The sequence below is a fragment of the Egretta garzetta genome, unplaced genomic scaffold (assembly GCF_000687185.1).
Source record: "Egretta garzetta isolate BGI_Z169 unplaced genomic scaffold, ASM68718v1 scaffold706, whole genome shotgun sequence".
Lineage (NCBI taxonomy): Eukaryota > Metazoa > Chordata > Aves > Pelecaniformes > Ardeidae > Egretta > Egretta garzetta.
Window position 1 is genome coordinate 671,076 of NW_009260015.1, and position 20,475 is coordinate 691,550.

General features: G+C 42.0%; 1 protein-coding gene across 1 annotated transcript in view; it reads left to right on the forward strand.

Annotated features, from left to right (window-relative positions):
* TGFBR3 (transforming growth factor beta receptor 3) overlaps positions 1–14,570 on the forward strand; it is a 111,179-nt gene extending 96,609 nt beyond the window's left edge. The window contains exons 12-16 of the mRNA XM_009640620.2: positions 465–761; positions 1,606–1,723; positions 5,856–5,891; positions 8,070–8,177; positions 14,452–14,570. Coding sequence (XP_009638915.2) covers positions 465–761; positions 1,606–1,723; positions 5,856–5,891; positions 8,070–8,177; positions 14,452–14,570 — 678 coding nt within the window. The remainder of the gene's footprint in view (positions 1–464; positions 762–1,605; positions 1,724–5,855; positions 5,892–8,069; positions 8,178–14,451) is intronic.
* The last annotated feature ends 5,905 nt before the right edge of the window (positions 14,571–20,475 follow it).

Here is a 20,475-nt window from a genome sequence, read left to right on the forward strand (position 1 = left end):
CCCTCTCTGCCTCTGCATTCCTCTCCTGGCTGGGGGTGGGTTCTCTGTTCTGTCTGTTGCTTTTATTTTTATTTTTTTTAAAGTTTCAAACAGATACAGAGACATGGAATTAGTAATTGACTTCCATAGAGCTGTATTTCACTCTGTGTGTCCAAGGGAAGCAGCACCAGCTCAGGTGGCAGTCGCAGTCATTAACTACACGTCTGATCTGGACTGTTTTTTTCATTTGCTTTTGGAAAGATAAGGGGTTGCTGTATTTATGCACAGTTATGCTATTAAAGAGCTGCTGGTTCTGAAACCACAGGTTTTCTGTCTCTCAGTTTGACGGTCTACCTTTAGCCTTCAGAATAGTTCAGATGGAAGCAGCACTGGAAAACTGCTTAAAAAATTTTTGAAAATGTTAATGAAATGTGAACTAAAAATGTCATTTCTGAGATCTTGCTATCTCTTTCTTCTTCTTGCAGGTGTCTGTGACTAAAGCTGACAGATCCTTGGGCTTTGCCATTCAAACATGCTTTGTTTCTCCGTTTTCAAATCCAGATAGAATGTCTGACTACACCATTATAGAAAACATTTGTCCTAAAGATGAATCTGTTAAATTCTACAGCATTGAGGTGAACTTTCCAATGCCACATGCACAGAAGGACAAAAAAAGATTTAGCTTTGTGTTTAAACCAATGTTCAACATCTCACTGCTCTTTCTTCACTGTGAGTTGACTTTGTGTACAAATAAAGACAAAGATACTCAAGGACTGCCAAAGGTCAGTAATTTATTAAAGTCTAAACTTCTGATTTAGGTGAAAATAAGATCTTTTTTTTTTCTTCTTTTTTTAGCTTAACTTTGAAGTGAATAAACATCAAGTGAATAAAATTTCCGATGTAATTGATGTAATGAACATCTCTAGGCTCAAGATTTTAATAGAGAAGAGTGATGCTATGCGTTTTGACTGCATATTTACAGTTTCTGTTTAAATTTCATTAGGTGGTTATGCAGGATAAATAGAAATTGCTTTTTATTGTGCAAGCGATTCAGGTTTATCTTTGCTGTCTGTATCACTTCCATATCCAAAGCATAAACAATGTTAGCTTTCCAAAGACATGCATAATACCAGGTAATGTTGCAATCTGATTGCCTCAAAAGAGATTTGCCAAATTTTGCTTTATAATTAATGGAAATGGCTGTAAATCAGTTGTTAAAGAATGTGGTCTAAGGATTTTGAATTTATTTTTACTTTGGGGTTTATGCACAGCCCCCTTGAAATATGTTTTTTAAAGATAATTTGTCATTGTTGATCAACTCGTGTGTTGGTGGCTACAGTTTTGGCTACCAGATCTTTAGAAAACATTTATACTAAAAATAATTACTAGCATTTAAGTTCAATATTAACACTTTTCATAAAGGTTGGAGGATCCCTAATGGAGGCAAAGCTTGTGTCCTGAAGCACAGCTAAGAATTACCTTTGCCAGTATATTACATGGGAGTTGTTTGGAGGTTCTTATCTTTTTTTGGTAAATAATATAGGATAAAACTGACAATGAGGCCACTGTGCAGCTGGAACAGCTGTCCCGGCAGATGGGTGACTGTCTGTCCTTACACACCCACAGTGCATTCCTCCTGATGAAGCTTGCACCTCTCTCAATGTGGATATGATCTTGGCCATGATGCACAACAAGAAAACCTTCACCAAGCCCCTTGTTGTAACACATGAAGGAAAACCAGAAGGTAGGAAAATGAGCTTGAACTGTTTGATAAGGTTATATATAACTATGTTGAGTAATATACAGCCGCTTGAAATGAGGGAGTACTCCAAGTATGTGGCATTTCCAACCTAAACGATTCTATGGTTGTATAATCTTGTGGTGATACCGTGTCTGTAAGATATTATTTGTTTAGACATTTCCCTGGCAGCAATCAGCGTGGCAGTTCATTGCTGGTTTTTTAACTGTCTTTATTGATCTCTGGACACGTGGTTTTGCCAGGCATTGAGAAAGGAATACCGTACTACACAACAATGTGTGTTTCTTAAGTATGAATATAGCAGTAGTGCTTCCAGCAACTTCTTGTTGCCCAGAGATCAAAAGCAGTGCTCTGCTCCCTGCTGGATCATTTCTTTATTCTGCTTGCAAATATATATTTAGGAACAACAACGGTGGAATTACAAAGTATTGAGGATGCTAAAGCCTCATAAGTCTGTAAAGCAAAATGGTGGCCACCAGAGAGAGGCTCATTGGACTGCTAAACTGTTCAGACCTAAAGATGAGACGCACAAAGGTATTTTAGCTCCATTTTGGTGAGGCTTCTTTGATTAGGTAATCTTTACGGAAAAACCTACCAGTGTGGATGGTAACTGGTTGAAGGAGTTGGAAAGGGTGAAAAACATTATAAGACAATGCCAAACGGCATCATGAGAATATAGTCTAGCTTAAGAATATGCCCTGTGAGTGATGGGAAATAAGAACTGTTTCCACACTTTCATTTAATTTGAAAGTTTTTCTTAGTGAATCCTTCTGGCAGCAGCATCAGTCATGTTCTAATGCATTCGTAGAAGAAAATATGTGTGTTATCTTTTCTTTTTGTATTAGCATGGCAGTTTAATCAGAAGCTTCAATGGCTTCATGTGCACATCAAAGTCTTCCAGTTGTGTCCAAAGGCTGTTTGACTTCTGGAACGCTTTTGGGGGAGTGTCAAAGGATGGGGATCAGAAGTCGTTTAACCTCCGTTGTACAGTGCATGCTTTTTAGTCTTCAAACAATTTAAAGTATTATACATCCCATACAGCATTGCTAGGGGACATACGCAACAACTGTTTGTGTTTAACTCTGCAAGCCAGCACATGTTTTGGTTTTTTTACAGATTTGTTAATACAAATCAAATCCACTATGAACTAAAGGCAAGTATTTGATCTGTTGATGTTGTACAACTAAAAACTGTGCTTTGGGCCTGATTCTGCGCTTTTTTCTTTTTGCAAAGCTTTCATTTTTTTTTCAGTACTTGTTCTATTGGAGATGAGTAAATCCTGCAACTGAAGTTCGGCTTTCAATAAACAGACTCGTACTCTGAGCTCTCTTGCCCTTCTGATGTGTGGAGCTTTGTGCGCAGCTCCCATCTCAGACTCTGCTCAGAATGTTGTCTTTGTCAGAGGCACAAGGTCTTAGTGTGCAAAGACAAGCTAAATTTATAAAGATTAGTTACAAGACAACCGTGTGATAGAGTATTTAGTTGCATTGTGGGTGATTTAGTCTAATTGTGGGATGTTTGGTGGAAATCTCCCCAGCATATCACAGCTTTCAGACATAATACAAAGTGGCACATTCACAACGTAGCTTTGTTGGTATGCCGTTGTTCTGCAGCGAATCAAGCAACCCCTTTTTAAAAGCCAAATGCCCTTGTTGGCCAATACGTGAACCAAAGATTGGGAGAAGAAATCTTACCGCATTACTGAGCAGGAGAATTTACATCTCAGAGGTGGTGTTCTTCATTTGCTTTCACGTGGACAGGCCAGCTTTCATTGCTGTAAACCATATTATGTGAGTTACTGCCATTGGGTCTGCTCTCCAAGGCAAATGTAGAAGTCACGCACTTGGTGTTTCACAAATCAGGACAAAGTGGCCATTGCAAAGGTGGTGTCTTTTTTTCTTCAGACATAAGCTTATGACTGCCACTGGCTGTAATAGAAATCACAACTGTAAATATAAATGAGAATAACTCTTCCTCCCCTCCTAAATTTGTTAGTTATCTACAGCTCCGTTGCTTACATTATTGTAGTAAATCCCAATGGAAGTGTCCAAAACTTCACTTCTTGTCACGTTCTTTTCCTTTGCGTGCCAGCATTTCACACACACGCTCCCCCTCACTTCAGTGAAAAGCATATGGATAGTCATTTAAATGCTAGGAAACGTGTGTTCTTCTGTTGAAATAATCTACCAATGTCACTGTTCGGATTTTTGCTAAGTGTGGAAACTTTAGATTATTATTTCTACAGCAAAAGGAGACAGGTCAGACAGGAGGTCAAGTGAGCTGCTAACAAGTGCCTCTATCCTACAAAGGTATAGAAAATCATCATCATTTCTAAAGGCTGGCTGCTGATGTTTTTAAATTAGATGCTTTTCCTGGACCTCAAGGATTCCCACTGCTTCTGTGTTGCTCTGAGCAACCCACGTTAAAATAGATGTAAGAACTGGATCACTGGGGAGAACTGATAATGGGCTACACAGCCTATCGTTAATTAGCAGACTTTATTTTCTCCGTAGAGAGGCCAGTGACAGAATGAGCATGGAAAATCCATTCTCCCCTCAGCTCAGAAGGCTCCCTTGGCACTTGGGGCATGCTGGTGGAGTGTTTGGACAAACTGGCAGTGCCCTTACCCATGTTTGCACTGTTCAATGCTCCTTGGTTTCAGTCTAGCCCCCCTCACAAATCTTGCGTTCAGTTATGCTTTTGCTGTTAGGTGCGCTTGATGACTTCCCAGCTTATTTGTGCATGCACACACACGTTCCCCTCCGCTATGTTCTCACCCAGTTTCCTGCCGTCCTGCTGAGGGTGGTCTGGAAGAGATGCTCGTAGAATCGTTTAGGTTGGAAAAGACCTTTAAGATCATCGAGTCCAACCGTTAACCTAGCACTGCCATCCTACCACTAAACTATGTCACTAGATCAAGTGACAGTCATGCAATTTAAGAATAAAATGCTTTTTTGAATATCGTAGGCACATGTGACTTAGAACCTAATGATCTTGCAGGATATTGCTGGCAGTTTAGTGCTGCCATTTGGGTTTTAGAAGTTAGAAGCATAGTCTTGCTTTAAGAATACTTAAATAAATAAATTTATTTTCAGTATTTTTGAGCTGTTTGCACAGCAGTTAAACTTTCTTTTTTTCTTCCAGTTGCTAAAGATACAAAACCAAGTATGGGGACACTGTCTTATCAAATCCTTTTACAGCTGTTGCACTGAACACAGTCAGATATGCCAGAATTTAAAAGAGATCCCTAGGCTCCTGGGCAATTCAGACGCAAACTGCAGCTAACCAAACAGGTCCTCGGGTCTGAAGCCAGAATCTCTGGCTCTTCTGCTAGAGGTGGCATTCTTGGAGAAAGATAAGAGAAGCCGGTTAAGCAAAAGATGGGAAAACTCTTCATTTTTTAAACATATGTTTACTTGTCCCTTTCTGCTACATGCTGATAATGATATTTGATATTCTTGCCAAGAATAATAGCTTTGATATAATTGCTATGATCTTTTATTACCTGTCTATAATTAAAAAACAAAACAAAATAAAAACCACACCCAACTTCCAAGACAGAATACCAAGTAGGGCTCAGGAAAGTCTGTGAATCCACACATATTCATGCAATTTGGACCGAGCAGTGTGTATCGTGCTGTAACACGACTTTTCTTTAGAGGTGAAAGCCAGTGTTTGGTTTTAATTTTTTTTTTTTTCTTTAGTGTGCTGGTATCTTATGTTTGTGATTAGTGAGTAGTCAGATGATTATAATCACCTGAAACAAGGCTTTGCCAGCTGTGCTCTTTCAGAGCTCCACATAGGGATAACCAGTGTTACTGCTGGTCAGACCCGATGACATCTGGGTGGGAAAGCTTGCAGTGTACTTGCCAGCAGAATATATGATGCATGAGCTATACTGCAGATATGTTCCCCTGAGGAATGATCAATATACGAATAGAATTCTTCTGAGCTGAGCAAGATTATTGAATTCAGGCTGTTTTTCCTGAAGTTCCTGGTTTGTAAAAATTACAATTAATGTCTTTCAGATCAGATCCTGAAGGTTGCTTGCATAGTTTGTAGGCTGTATGTGGCGCTCTGATTAACGTTTTGTGGTTTTGTGGGTTTTTTTAATTAGATCCTTCCCTTCCGAAGCCAAATGTGAGACAGCCACGTAAGTAACTCCTAAACCAATCTCTTTTAAGCCTTAAACTTTTGTCTGTTAAGTTTTAGATCAATGAAGGAAATTATCGTCAAGCTTTCCGAGTATGTGTGTGTTAAATTCTGGGACAGAACGGAATTCTGACTGTATTGCTGACTGAGAGATTCCCATCAGCGCTTGGAGAGAAGGGCTGCGACCTTTTGTGTAAAAAATCAAATTGGGGAAAACACCACCACTAAGAGTCTCAGCCTTAGCAAGTTGATTTGCTGGGGGGGGTGTGTGTGTGTGTGTGTGTTATTTCCCCCTTCTGTGCAGAGTCCGCTGCTTCCCGGTCCCAGGGTTTCAGTAGCAATGCCATCGCACAGAGCTCCCGTGTCCTGCTCCAAGCCTTACTGCCCTGCAGCTGACCATGTCCCCAGTTACTCTGGCGCCAGCACTTCAAGGTCACGCTGCAGATGAGATCAACTGACTTGATACGGATTGATTTCTTTGTTTTTTCTGTTGTCTCGGCGTAGTGAATTAACCAGGGTCAATTACTGGCCCAGGAAGGGAGGAAAAGGAGAGAAGCAGCACTAGAAAACAATAATAAACAGGAAGGTGAAGATGATTTGTAGCCAAAACCAAGAATGAATGGAGAAAAGGGAAGATTAGACGAGGAAGTGCAAAGGAGGTTTTTTCCTCTGCTTCTGTCTTTGGGACTAAATTTGCCCAAAATAGCAAGGGGAATGAGAAATTACTTTGCCACTTCAGCCTCCATGTGACTTTCTCTTCTCCACTAAGTTTTCTCCTAAGAGGAGAGGACACTGGCTGGTGCCTTGTGGAAAAAACAGTTGAGTTTAGGAGAGTCTTTTCTGTTTGCATTTAAAATGACCAGATATGGCCAAAGGAATTGGAAATAGTGTCATAGAAGAAAACCTTCTAAGCCACTGTCAGGTGTTGAATATGTAAACTTGGTCACAGGCACCCAGAAATAGGTCCTGAAAGCCCTTGCCTGCAGGAACTGCTGGAGAAGACATTTGTCAAAAGGGGAAAAAGGGAACGGCCCTGAGGATCTCGGGAGCTGTTGGGCTGGGGGATGTCCGTAGGGACATTTGCTAGATGCAGGAAAGTGTAAAGGGAGGGTGTTGGTTGTGTTTTGAGAACTGAAATTTCACTGACGGATACTACTGAGAAGCTCCAGTCAGCTCGTTTCCTGGCCAGCTTACTCAGTAAAATGTTATTCACTGGCCTAAGCCATTTTGTGCACTGGGAGACATTCAAAATACTGAAACTAGAAATCAATTTTGTAAGAAGAAATTTCCCCCAATGACTGCTAAAAGAGTGGTGATTATTTTTTTGAAGTACTTCTAATCACCAAAGAGAAAACCACAGAAGCCAGGAGTTTCTCTGTTTGGATGGGTAGCACTGGGGGGCAATACATGTTACCCTTGAAACCATCCTGCAGAAGGGCCTCTCCCCTGGAAAGTGATTTGCGTGTGTGTGTGTGGTTCTATTTTTGTGTTCTGGAATTAATTTCAGTTATTGAAAGCATTGCCAAATGTGAAAAACAATTGTTTCTATTTATGTTTTCGCTGACTTTTTGCTGGCATCTCTTCCTTCTTAACAGCAGTTCCGTTCTCCACCTAGATCTCAGACTGAACTTGCAGGAGATGTAGGGGAAAGTTTGCTTGAAAGTTAGGGCATTAAAATGAAAAGCCTCTTTTGCCAAAAAATCTCAGCCTCTTTAAAACAGATTCTTAAGACAAATGGGTGTTTAATTGAAAGCAAGTTATTAACAGCCAACCGAAAATGCTTGGTTTTTTGTAACATTTTCCAGATTTGGATGTGCTGAGCTGGGGTTTTGCTTTGTGATGTGGAACAGTTGGTTGGACTGAAGCCAGTCTCTGAAAGCATCACTTTTATTTCCTTGATGCAAATCTGCTAGTCTGTTCCTTAAAATGGTGCTTAATTAATTAAATTTTTTTTAACAAAACTTTTCCATAAAAACGTAAGGGTGTGGGGGTTTTTTTGGTGGGGTTTTTTTTGGTTTTGGTAAAACAGTATTTGCCAGCTAAAATATTTTAAAAAAAACTTTTCCATAAAAACGTAAGGGTGGTTTTTTTTTTTGGTGGTGGTTTTTTTTTGGTTTTGGTAAAACAGTATTTGCCAGTGAAAATAAAAAACCCTGATTATGTGCGTTTGCCTTTGTAGCTGTGTACTACGGTCTGGACACGCTGACTGTGGTGGGCATCGCCTTTGCGGCATTTGTGATCGGAGCCCTGCTAACAGGAGCGCTCTGGTTTATCTACTCTCACACAGGTAAGTCTGGGGGCTCTGGCAGACCTCAGTGCAGATCGTGCCGCAGGAAACGCGGCGTGGTCTGAACTCTTGCAAGGTGGGAGGAAAGGGGAGGAGGGGGCCAGCAATGCCTATCCTGGACTTTTTTCCTTGCTCTCTGTTCTTACTGGGGTGTTTTCCAGCAGCTCCTCCCATGAGCCTGTTGGCGCGTATCAGCAGATTGATACCCGCCCTTCCCTAAAGGGAGCTGTTACACATTATGAACATGATTTGAAATTTGCTAAAATAATTTTAAACACGAATCTTGAAAACTCACCTGGGACATGAGTAAAACTGAGTATTCCTGACTCGAGCGTTGTGTTGTAGCATCTCTGTATTTCAAATTTAGTTAATGTTTCGGTTAATGGATCCCTTTTGATTCCCATACTCCTTTTGTAAAAAATGTTTTGCAGTTACTAAATTAGGCTGATGTGACTGGGAATGTGATGTGATCTGCACAAGGAGTGGGCCAAATGGCTAAGAGAATGCTTTATTTACATAGACATATTCTGAATATAACTAGACTTGAAAATGTTTCTTGGGCCTTGATTATATAGAATTTTTGCCCCGATTATTTATTCCTCCATTCTTCAACTGGTACATTAGATTGGTAGAAGTCGTGTGTAATCTCACTTAATCGTGTCCAACCAAATAACCAGGAATGTGCCTGAATTGGTGCAGCTTTTCTGCACAGATAATTTTTCAGTATCTCCCCAGCCTATTTTTTTTTTCCCATACTAAACTACATTAACAGAAATACAATACTGTATGGGAAGAAGAGGGAGTTTTGGGAGCCTGCAAGGTGGTACAGACAAAGACTGGACATCGATGGGACCTTGATTTGCAGCATCTGACCTGGGCTGCCTGCAGATTGTGGGGTATCTCAGGATCCCTGCAGCATGCGGGACTCCCAGCTACTTCCACTTTTACCTTGCAAGACCCTGCAAGATCTCTGGGAGGTGGGAAGAATGTGAGGTCAATGACTCCAAACCTGTGCAGCTCTGGAGCATTGGAATTCCCCCATAGCCCACTGCAGGGTGTTTTTCGGCATCTAAAACCTCATGGAAGCTATTTAGGAGCGAGAATCCAGCCCCATCGGGCCAGAGCTTCTGTAAATATTATGACCCAGGAGCTTATGTTAATTTGGAAAAAAAAAAAAAACCACCAAAAACAACCTGTGGGGTTTTTTCCAGTTGGTAGTACAACAGCTTTGTATAACCAGCTTATTACTTGCCAGCGCATCAGCTGTGTATGAAGCTTGTTTGGAATTGAGGCAAATGTGGAAAATTTAAAGGTTGTGATATTGTGTGTAAACAGTACAATTCTGACTTGTATACTACTGAAACATCGTGGGAGAAAAGTAAGTGCAATTTCAACGAGTAAATGTGTAAGTTAAGAAGGTAGTTTCCACATAGGTAGCCTTTATTAACAAAAAATTCAGATCATTGTTAAATTAATATCGTTGGTCCTGCGTTTGCAGAAGTTCAATCTCTGTTCATGTACAGAACCATCTGCATGTGTGCGTCGGTAAGAAAAGAACACTGGGAAGCCAACATGATAAATCCTTCAGCAGCAATAGGAGTTGGACCAGGACCAATCCCATTAAAAGAATTACATTAACGAAGTGCATCAGTCATAGTGACCACGTACAAGTAGTGGAGAGGGCAGCTGCTCTGGCTCTGTGTTTGAGAGATGAAAATAAGTGGAGAAAAAGGCCAGACAAAAAGTAATATAATAAATGAGAAGGAAAGAAAGGAAGAGGGCGTTGTAACTCATCATCAGATCAGAGAATCCACAGAAATGATAAAAAATATCTAGGAAGTTATCTGGTTTAGATTTTCAAAGGATCGGGAAAGTGAACCTATGTTCCTGTGCACGTAACTGTTCTGTACTTAGTATCGTGTATCTGCAGAGCACAATTGGCAGCAGAGTGCTCTGGCAAGGACAGCCTCATAGAGGATGACTGCTGTGGCAGACAAGATAATCCAGCTGCAGTGGAAACATTTTATTGCTGGCTGCAGACTTATATTAAAATAAGGAGGGGGGAGAAAAAAGATAATCTAAATTTCATCTACCAAGTGGCTGGTTTTTGCCATTAGAGTATTCATGCCTTGCTGAATCGTGTTCTGAAAGCTCATCTTTTGCTGCGAGTAGCACTGGGTTTCTACTGCCCGATTTAGACCAAAGGCTGGAAAATGAGAGTTCATTCTAAAACCGTGTTTTGGGAGCATGGACAAAAGCTACTGCTGGTGAAGAATGGCAGCTTGGGATGTGTGAAGTAAGGTGGGTTCATTGCTGTAGTGCTATATGCAATACAGCAAGAGGCCGCCTCTTTGGCAGTAGTAAGAAGGTTTGCCGATATAAATTTATCAGTACGTCTCTACTGGCAGACTCATTCTAGCATGGAGAAAACTTTACACAAATGAGCTCTTTTGTGCATCTTGATAGGGGTTAACATTAAAACCGCAAACAATTGGTAGCAGAAAAGAACTACAAAATAAGTGGAATTTCATCTTCAAATATGGAACGAGGATTGTTGTGTTGGGGTTTTTTTCACATAGGGATGTTGCTGATTTCAGTAATGGAAAAAAATCAAGGATTTCTGCCAAAGCATCAAAATTGTGGTTTAAAATACTCCAGATTCTCTGAAACAATTCAACATGGAGTACAGATGTCCTAAGATACACAGGTAGTAGAAGAAGGGGTGGAGGGAAAGCTAAGATACGGCAATGGAGGAGGAATTTTAGCCAACTTTTCTGCAAAAGGACTCCACGCTTTTGATCCTTTCTCTGGTCAGTTAAAGGACAAGAAAGGTGGCTGAAAGCTTTCCACGGTGGTGGTGGTTCTGCCCAGAGAGGACCCAAGAACAAAGGGAAAGTAGCAGAGATTTGCCACAACTAACCCCATTTTCCTGGGAGTCTTGGAAAGAAGCAGAAATCTTGTGGTGTACGCAGATGCAGAAACCCTTCAAAATTTAACTGTGTAATATCTGCCTTAGTGGGGTAATTGACTGTGTTTTGGGAGGGACATGCCCAAGTCTGGTTAGTTAATGAGGCTGCTAACCCAAGCGAAGTGAATGCTGTGCTCCGGAGAATGGCAGTTGCTTCATTCTCTTCGAAAGCGCCCTTTCCTTCTTCTCCAGGCAGCGCTGCAAGTTAACAGGATAAAACGTTCCAAAATCTGAGAAGTTAAAAGCGGCCCTCCTCCCCCACTTCGCCCTTTTTTATGGGATCTGATTTAAAATAAACTGACATAGCAACCAATTATATTTGGCAAATAGAGATAGAAAAGCAAACATTCAGACTTCCTGGACAGGGAGTACAACTGGCAGCTTTCCTAAGTGTGAATAATAAAGTGCATGTTGTCGCATTCAGATGGGTAAAAGCTTGTTTACTGTCAATAGATGAGACGTGTCCACTGCGAGCAGTTCTGGTTCAGTAACGTGAGATACGTGAAGCTGTTTACATGAACAAGACAGATGGGGAATGCCTCTTCAGTGATAATTTACATTTCTTTACATCCTTTTCATGAATATTCTTTAAAAATACTTCACTACAGATTAGCTAGGCGTTGAGGAAATAAAACGTAGGAAAAATCAGCCAGTCCAAATGTGTTCATAACATCACTGTGATTTGGATCTTTTTTTTTTTTTTTCCTCGAGGACATTGAGAATTTGTTACTGTTCAACAAGCGATCGTGGTGTATCAGAGCTGCTGATCGTGCTCTAGAAATGAGGTGCTGCAGAGGCAATTGAATTACAGCGGAGGGAAGAGGGCTCCCATCCCAAACCGGAGGGAAGGTGCCTCCTAAGACGCTTTCCAGAGGAGCTGGGAGGAGCAGAGCGAGCTGTTGGGCTCGCCCGGGGACTCCAGCACCGCGTTTGTCGCTTTGCCATAGAGAAAACCACCATGCATTTCGCTTATAAATGAATTTATGGTGAAATGCATACAGATGGTATTGACATGCCGAGGCTGACGCAAAGCTGCGTGCGATCATGTGGTTTGTAAAATGGGTGACAGCGGAGCTGCAGGGAGAGCCGGCGGGAGGGCGCGGGGGCCGGGGGCCCCGCCGGGGGAGCGGAGCGGTCGCTGTTCCTGGGGAAAACATCCAAACAAGGCTTAGGAAAGCTTTTACAGCACGATGACACAGACATTGATTTGATACAGTTTATTCTGGTGGGTTGCAAAGTTGTTTCTGATGCAAGTTAGAGCTGAAACTCGGGTTTATTTGCACGATGACTGGGGGTAGATTCTGACCTGCTGCATGCAAGCAGAAATCCGCCCCTTCTGGTCGAGCTGCGTAGTTATTTCTTACACTGGGAAGAACAGAATCTAAATCTGCTCGGGAAAGTAAATGCTGGACTTGGCGCTGAATTCAAGAGCACGATCCTGACCCCCCTTTTAAACCTTTCATTGGCCCCCTGGGCGATGTGGTTTAGTGGTTTAGTGTGTTGGTTTTCTGTTCTGTCCTACCCCGTCCCTTCTTTCCTCCCCATTCCTAAACCAGTGGGGTGTAAGGCAAGAGCCCTGCGTTGTGGGGCCTCACGTGCGCTTACAGCTGCGGCGCGAGCTAGCAGCGAACCCGCTGGTTCCCATTACAAAGAGCACTTGCAACCTCTGCTGTGAGAAACCCTCAGCCATCCCTTGTTTGTAGCAGACCTCCGAATACTGAGCAGCCTGCAGAAGGACGTTTTCTGGCCCGAGACGCAAAGCGTTAAAGGCACGCTTCCTCCGCGGCCGCATTCCCGAGGAGCTCGGGGCTCTGGCAGCTGGGCAGCAGCACACGGGGCATGGGGATGTGCCAGAGCAGATCCTGTGGGAGGAAGCTGGCTCGTCCCAGCTCTGTAACCCTCTGGATGCAGGCTGTGCCTCCGGCCTTCAACCTGTCACTGAAGCAAGCGCCGGGGAAAGGGAGCTCTACCACATCCTGAGCAGGGAAGAAAAATTGACCCCAGCAGACCTGGCCCATGGTGTCAGGTTTTGCACCACCTAGAGCAACGTGAGCAGGTCCTCTGTGTGCCTATAAGCTAATGAGGCAGATGTACCAGCCTTTGATTTTATTTTTTGATACTTTTTTTTTTTCCCCCAGTTGTTCCTGCCCATGATCCAGCAAAATATGTCCATCTTGCTCCTTTGCTGGGAGAGCAGGCGTGCTGGTGCCGGCTGCCACGGCTGCTCGACAGCTCAAGCAGCAGCAGCCTGTCCCTGTTACCGTGCTGCGATCGCAGGTTCCCATCCGCAGAGATGAGCTCGAGGGAGAGGGCAGCTACAGTGCACGTTATATAAACTTAGTCTTGCCATCTGTTTTGAAAAGACTATTTAGTAATATTACTAAGGCTGCGGATTTGAGTGCTGTAACTTAAAAAATGCCACGGTTATGGTTTCCTGCACGGTCTCGCTATGATCTTTTGGGCATTCACATAATGACGCCATTTTTACTTCCATGCTAGTTGAGAGTTGGATTTTTTCCCATAGGATCCCAGTCACAGGTGCAGAAGGGGTGTGAGGAGAGCAGACAAAAATCTAGGTTTTATCAGGAGCCATAAATCTGGCTTTAACTCCCGAGTGCATGATTTGGCAATCCAAATCACAAAAGGCTTTTAATTTATCATCAATAAACAATTAACAAGAAACGGTGAGTCTTGTTCTCGCTACGAGTTATAAGTGCTATGCATACTGTGGGAGCTATAGGGGAACTTCCTGCATCTTATATTGGGAGTAAATCGAGTCAGGCTTGCAGGGTAGCCTGTTGTTTTTCTACATGAAGAAACCTGGCCTCGTCTCAGGATATGTGGTATCCAGCTGACTGAAGAACATTGTCTTCAGCTCCGCTTTTAGTGAATATGCTACTCTATAAACTGCATTTAAACTAAAGCCTGCATTTTATTTGCCTTTTTCCATGAAACAGCAAAGCTGCAGAGCGGTCTGAGTCGTGTAACGGGGCCCACGTGAGTGGCAGCTACAACAGAAGATGGACAGTGTCTGTCTTGGCAGTTTCCGTTGGCTGCTTTTAAAATGCCTAGGAAAACAGCAGCGTTCTTTTCCCCACGTGCATAGCAATGCTCAGGTGCCAAAGTGGAGTAATATTTTCAACAGCCCTCTGTTTGCAGCCTGCCACCCAAAATACTCATTGCATGGGAACGGAGACCACCAGTAGAGGACGACTGGGAAGGAGCGGATTATTGCTTTCTGTGACAACTAACATTTTCAATTTCCCTTCTCCCAACCCCTCCCTTTTTCTCTCCCCTTTCCCGCAGGGGAAACAGCGGGAAGGCAGCAGGTGCCCACGTCCCCGCCAGCCTCCGAGAACAGCAGTGCAGCGCACAGCATTGGCAGCACGCAGAGCACCCCCTGCTCCAGCAGCAGTGCGACCTAACGCCGGGGGACGCAGCTGAGGAGCAGCCCAGGAGTGCAGAGGTTCCAAGGACTGTGTGTGGACACGAGCTCTTTTGTAAAGTTAAAAGGACTGGTTTGGTTGCTTTTGAAAAAGAAAAGAGGAGGGATTTTTCTACGGGGGTAGGGGGAGGAATACGAAACCAAACAACAAACTAATTTTCTTTTGGGGAAGCCACTGTGTGTGTGAGTGTGTAGGTGTGCACACAATGCATGGGTAAACACAGCCTGTTGGATCTTCTATAGCATGTTGTGCTACATGTGACAAAGCTACTAATTTTACAGTACTGCAACCTGTTCAGGGGTCCGTGGGCCCTCAATGTGAAATCTATGCCAGTTTGGAGAAATGCTGCTTTGTCTGTATGACTTTTTTCTTTCCCTGAACCTTCTCATCGACACAAGGTATTCATCAAGGGAATTCAAGAAGATGAGCAGAACAAAGATGATCTTAGGTCAAAGGATTTCTATTTGTCTAAGCAAGAAAGCCTCAAGGTCAGATCTCTTTGGTTAATAACATTTTATTACTTCAGCTATGTTTAGCCACTTTTGAGTAACCTTTGTTTTGTTAAGCTTATGGCTACAGCATCTCATTTGCTTTCCTGTTGTGTTTGCAGCTTCAGGTTTGTTCCAGGTATGTTTGTTTTAATATGCATTGATTTGCTAATTGGAGAAGAGCACACTCTAACATTCCCTTTCTTGTTCGCTGGGCCAAAGCTCTTTACTAAGAGATTTTTTTAACCTTATTATACCAAATACAGGCACACACAAAAGTTAAGACAAATGATGTTCTTGTGCACTAACGTAGGGGTGTGTGTACCTTTAATGGCAATGTCTGTAAAGACAAATGGATGTATACCTAGAGTATACAGAGCCTACCTTTTACCACTTTAGCAATTGGGAAACTAGCTCAGTGTTCATTCCGTACATAAAATATATAATGCATATATATATAATATAAAAAAAATAAAAACCAACTGTTTCTTCAGTTTATAATAGGTAGACAGAGGAAGTAAAAAGGTGATTTGGTTCTAATCCTTTAGGTAGCCCAAATTCCCTTTGAAATGAGAGATGGTTTTGAGGGCACAAAGAATGTATGGTAGAGCCTGTTATTTGTGCAGGATACTGCCTATCAGAATGAAGCTGTTCTCTTAGGATAGTTGTGCAGTTGTTTGTGTCAACCCGTCGCGTGAACATTGCAATTGGATTGTACCCAAAGTAGTGTCAGAATATGGAAATGGCAGAAAGGTACTGATTGTCATCGTATTTTTTTGGTGTCATTGCCATATCTCGACCTTCAAATCGATGCCAAATGAAAAAAAAAAAGACACTTTAAACGTGTAATTGTTTGACTGTTATGTTGCCACTTTGTAATTGTAATGTGTTCTACTGATCCTTCTCCTCTGAGGAAAAACAAGTGTTGTTTTCCTCTGAAAATGAGTAGCTTTCATTAATTTTAGTGAGGGTTACCTGCGTTCTCCTAGAGGAGAAGGGAATTCATTACACTAGAGTGCTAGTCTGCTCTGAACCCTGAGCTGCGGATTTCTTTTGCCGATTCTACACTTGTGCCTTGCGGATGCCAGGGTGGTCAAAGTGCAAGATACGCAATAGATCGACGTGCCCGGGGCCAGGTGGACTATTACTCGCTTTAAATCAAATCTGTTACTAATCCTGCAAACATTTATGCATGTGAGTAACTACACGCCTCGTCCTTGCTAGTACAAGGACGTGCTCAGCTCTACACGTTACGGCTGTTCTCAGAGTCCGTGGAGGTAGTCGGCGTATAGCTACGCACACGAAAAGTGTTTTCTGTTCCCAGGCCGACGTGTCGTCCTGCTGACATGACAGGATTGTCACGGAGGGGTAGTTAGCCCCATGCGTAAGGGTTTGCAGGGTTGGCTCTGTTACGAGGTGTCGGGAGGATGAATGTGCTACCTGTGTGGTTGAAAAGAAAGCGCTTTGCCTAACCTTCAGCAGAATGTATTGTATAAGCATATTCTATGTGTAAAGTCTTTAAAGATGTCTTCAAAGAAGACTAGAGTCTTTAAGTTCAATCATAGCTATATTTTACTACATTAAATTTCTGTATAAAGATATATTTAAATGTTTTAGATAAATGTAAGTTACTCTATACAAAATGTTTAATTTCAATTACTGTGAAATTTACATATTTTGTAAATGCTTTTCCCCGTTTTAACCCTTTCCTTCCTCAGATATTTTATTAAGTAGTTTCCCATAGAAAGTATTCGATTTGGTTGTTGGGATTAACAGGTTGAAAACTTTTCTGTAAAATAGATAATTGTATATTTTTGAGAGAAACATGCTGCATTATCGATGGTTTTTATCAAAAATTTACTCTAATTTTAAAATAATTTACAGATTTATATTTACCATTGGATAAACCAAAAATAGATAAAGAACAAAGATTCGATTTGTTGACTTGTATTTGAAAAACAGTTTAATTAACTGAACTTGGTGTACTCAGCTATTTAATTCAGAAATTTTAATCAATCTGAATTAATTCTCTATTGGAGGTTACCAAAACTGCATGTAATTACTTAGCAGATGGAACAGCCATTTCTGCTGAGAGAGGGAGAAAGAACCAAACCCGGGCATTCCCAGTTCAGAGCTTTATCACAAAGATGTATAGTACTTTCCAGCAGGCGTTAAGCTGCCTGCAGCTCCCGAGTGCTGATACACCTATAAGCTCAACTTCTATAGCAGCCATTCGTCTCTCCTGCAAGTTTCTGTGTCTGGTGCGGCAAGCTCCTGAACGCGTAACCACGAAGCCGCTGGTCCCCGCCGCGGTCAAACTTGGTCTCGTGTGATGGAATCGACTGCGAAGGAACTTCTTACGGAAGAACGGGAGGATTGGGCTTAAAAAGGGACACCTTCTGTCCGTAAAAGCTATTAGTAACATACTTAAACTCCAAAGCAGACTGCTCGTCGTGTCATGCGTCGTCTAATCACTAACCTTTTACAGCATTTGGTTTCGGACATGACTGTATCCATGTTTCAAGCAGTCAGATCTTTCCGTGTTAGGCTATTGTTGTAGCATTTTCCACATAGAAACGGATTTTGCAAAACGTCTGTAGATGTTGATGATTGTAACCTTCCTCCTGCCCTTTCCTAACCATTTCTCTCCTATATGTACCGTTCTTTCTGTTATGTATATCTACCTCATGCTTCACAAGAAGACTGTACTGTTGGTTGTGCTGACAGCCCTTCGTGTGAGGTGACTGTTCTGCCCTGTTGTTGTTTATCATTCATGGGGATGTTCACAGCGTTATTGGATCTTCGCTGCCATGTTCCTACCAGCTCCAAACACAACATTCAAATAAATAAGTACATTTCTTTAAGATCCAAATGCCAGATGGTTTTTTTTTTTTTTAAATCTAAGAATGGGAGAAATTAACTTGCTAATACCTGTGGCCAGTCTGAACACCCCATTTGTGTTTCATATTGCTTTCAGTATTTCAGAGACTTGTGGAAATGCATAGTTGTACAGTTTTTATAACCACAGTGTCATGTCATCTTAGTCTCTTGTGCATAATAAAGTATATATCGATTTATTAATAATTGGTGCCATGAGTCATTTATTTGAAGTTGTACAGAGCCAACAGCAGTAGATTAAGTTCTCTCTCACTGCCATGTCCTCATCTCACGTAAGGTTCAGTGGGAATCGTGTGTGTTTAAGGCAGCATTTGATTTTGTGTGACCACCTTGATTTTCTCCTTTCTGTGTTTTTTTTATCCATTGGCTTTGGTTGGCTTCTCAGTACCATGGCATCTTGCAGAAGCCAATAAGTGTATTTAGTTAAACACTGCTGTTCTTCACTGTGAATTTGAAGTTCAAGGCTCTGATCCTGCAGGCATTTAGTTGTTGTATGTCAAGACACAGCCGCAGGCCCATCCTGCACAAAGCCTGGCTTGAGCACAGTCAAACCTAAGTCTAGCTGAAGCAGGAGAGCTCCCTTGGGCTGTTTTACCCTTGACTACAAGCACGCTGGAGACACGTGAGGTGTGTTTGCATTACTGAAGGGTCTTCCCATACTAGAACAGATAGCTTGGCCAGGCATCAGCAGGGCAAGGATTTGGGTGTTTACTATCCTGCTTATTGCTTTGTTTCCGGTATTTCATGTGCAAAATGTTCTTTATGGGCACTCTGGGGGAGCCAGCCTCAAGCGTTATTTCCCTGGGTTATTCAAAGGTTGTGGTTATTAACTCACAAAAGAGAGTTCCCCAAGGAAGAGATCTAAAACATTTCATGATTGCTTTTAAATACCAAGATTCCTTCAGTACAGAAAAGACAATTAATTAGCAGTCCTAAGCTTACATATGTTGCCTGTAGCTTAGAACTCACAGAGGTGCAATACATCTACTGCTTCACAACAACTATATTTCAGTTTCTGTGTTAAGACAATTTTTCTTCCTTTGGAAATGAGCTCCTTAGAGCTGACTCTTGGCATAAAGATACTGGAGCTGGTTTTTACCTTTAAGATTTGTATTTTGACTGAAACATGGTGTGAAAGCATGATTAGTGTCTCGTATGAGGAATTACTTTAAAAATGCAATTATTAGCCAACAAATTGCGATGTTTTTGCGTATTTTCAGACATTAAGAAGTAAGACTCTTGCCATGTTGCAGAGTAAGCATCAATGTTGTGCGTGTTTGCTTCTGCCAGGCATTCGTGAGTGAAGCAAACGCTTTGGAGAGTCAAAACCAGCAACTGCCAGCTTCAGGAAAAACAGAGTCCAGAGCTCTTCTCTTTTAAACAGAATTAAATTTATCACAGTGTTCCCTTCAAGATGATATAAAAGGAAAAGGAGCCAATATTTTGATACGTTTTCACAGCTGTCACTTTGTAATTGCAAAGCAGATATTTATGAGGCTGGAAGTCTGTTTGCAGCTTGGGTTTTGTACGGTATTCCCAGATCTCCAGCCCTAGAGCTGGCCTTGCGAACCTGTGTGCCTTATAACGCTGTTTGAATTCTTTGCATAAGAAAGCTCAGATTACATCACTTCACCTACCCCAAGAAGTTTACGGCTTAAATTATGTTTTTATAGAGCCTCATTTGCTAGAAGCCTCCAGGGACTCACTGCAAGGCGTCCAGAAGATGATGTGCAGCGAGGTGGCTCCAGGCCTGCTGTGCGGCCAGTCTCGCCTGCCTGCCTGGCATTTAGTTCTGTGCCGTGCTGCATTTTTACTGTGTTTAGGAAAAATATAAAGAGGAGTTGGTCTACAGATAGTTGATGAGGGAAAGCCGCACGAAAACGGTTACTCTTGCACTTTTTTTTCTTTTTTTAATGACAAATCTTTTCCCATCCAATTATTTTGGCACTTCTATCTGAAGAATTGGTTAAAAAATATTTGGGTGGAGTCTCTTTTTCATTCCGCTCTTACTGCTGCTTGTAAACGGCCAGCTCTAGTAAAGAACATACTGTACTGACAAAAAGCTAAATTGGTATTTGAAAAAATCAGAATATGAGTGTTAAGTGGCGAAAGACGGTGGTATTTAACGGTGCTTTAGGTGGCTCAGCAAACTCACTCTCGGCTTTGTCAGCCATGTAAATTTTTATGGTCTGCCTGCTGAAGAACTCAGAGCGCAGTCCCTGTGAGCGGCTGTGGTGTTCCCAGTTCTCTAAGCATTTAACTTCCAGATTCGCTTTGTAAATGGGGTGAAAGGATCAAAAAGTTTTCAGTCCGTCCCGTAGTGCAAGCAGGCATATCCCATGGGGTCCTAAGAGCTTGGGATGGAGGGAAGGGCTTGGCTCTGTGTGATATTTTTATTAGTCCATGATCCTAAAAGTGATTAGTAACATTACCTGTTAAGAAGAGAAAATAAAATAAACAGGAAGATTTAAGAGGATCATGCGCGCAGGGCATTTGCA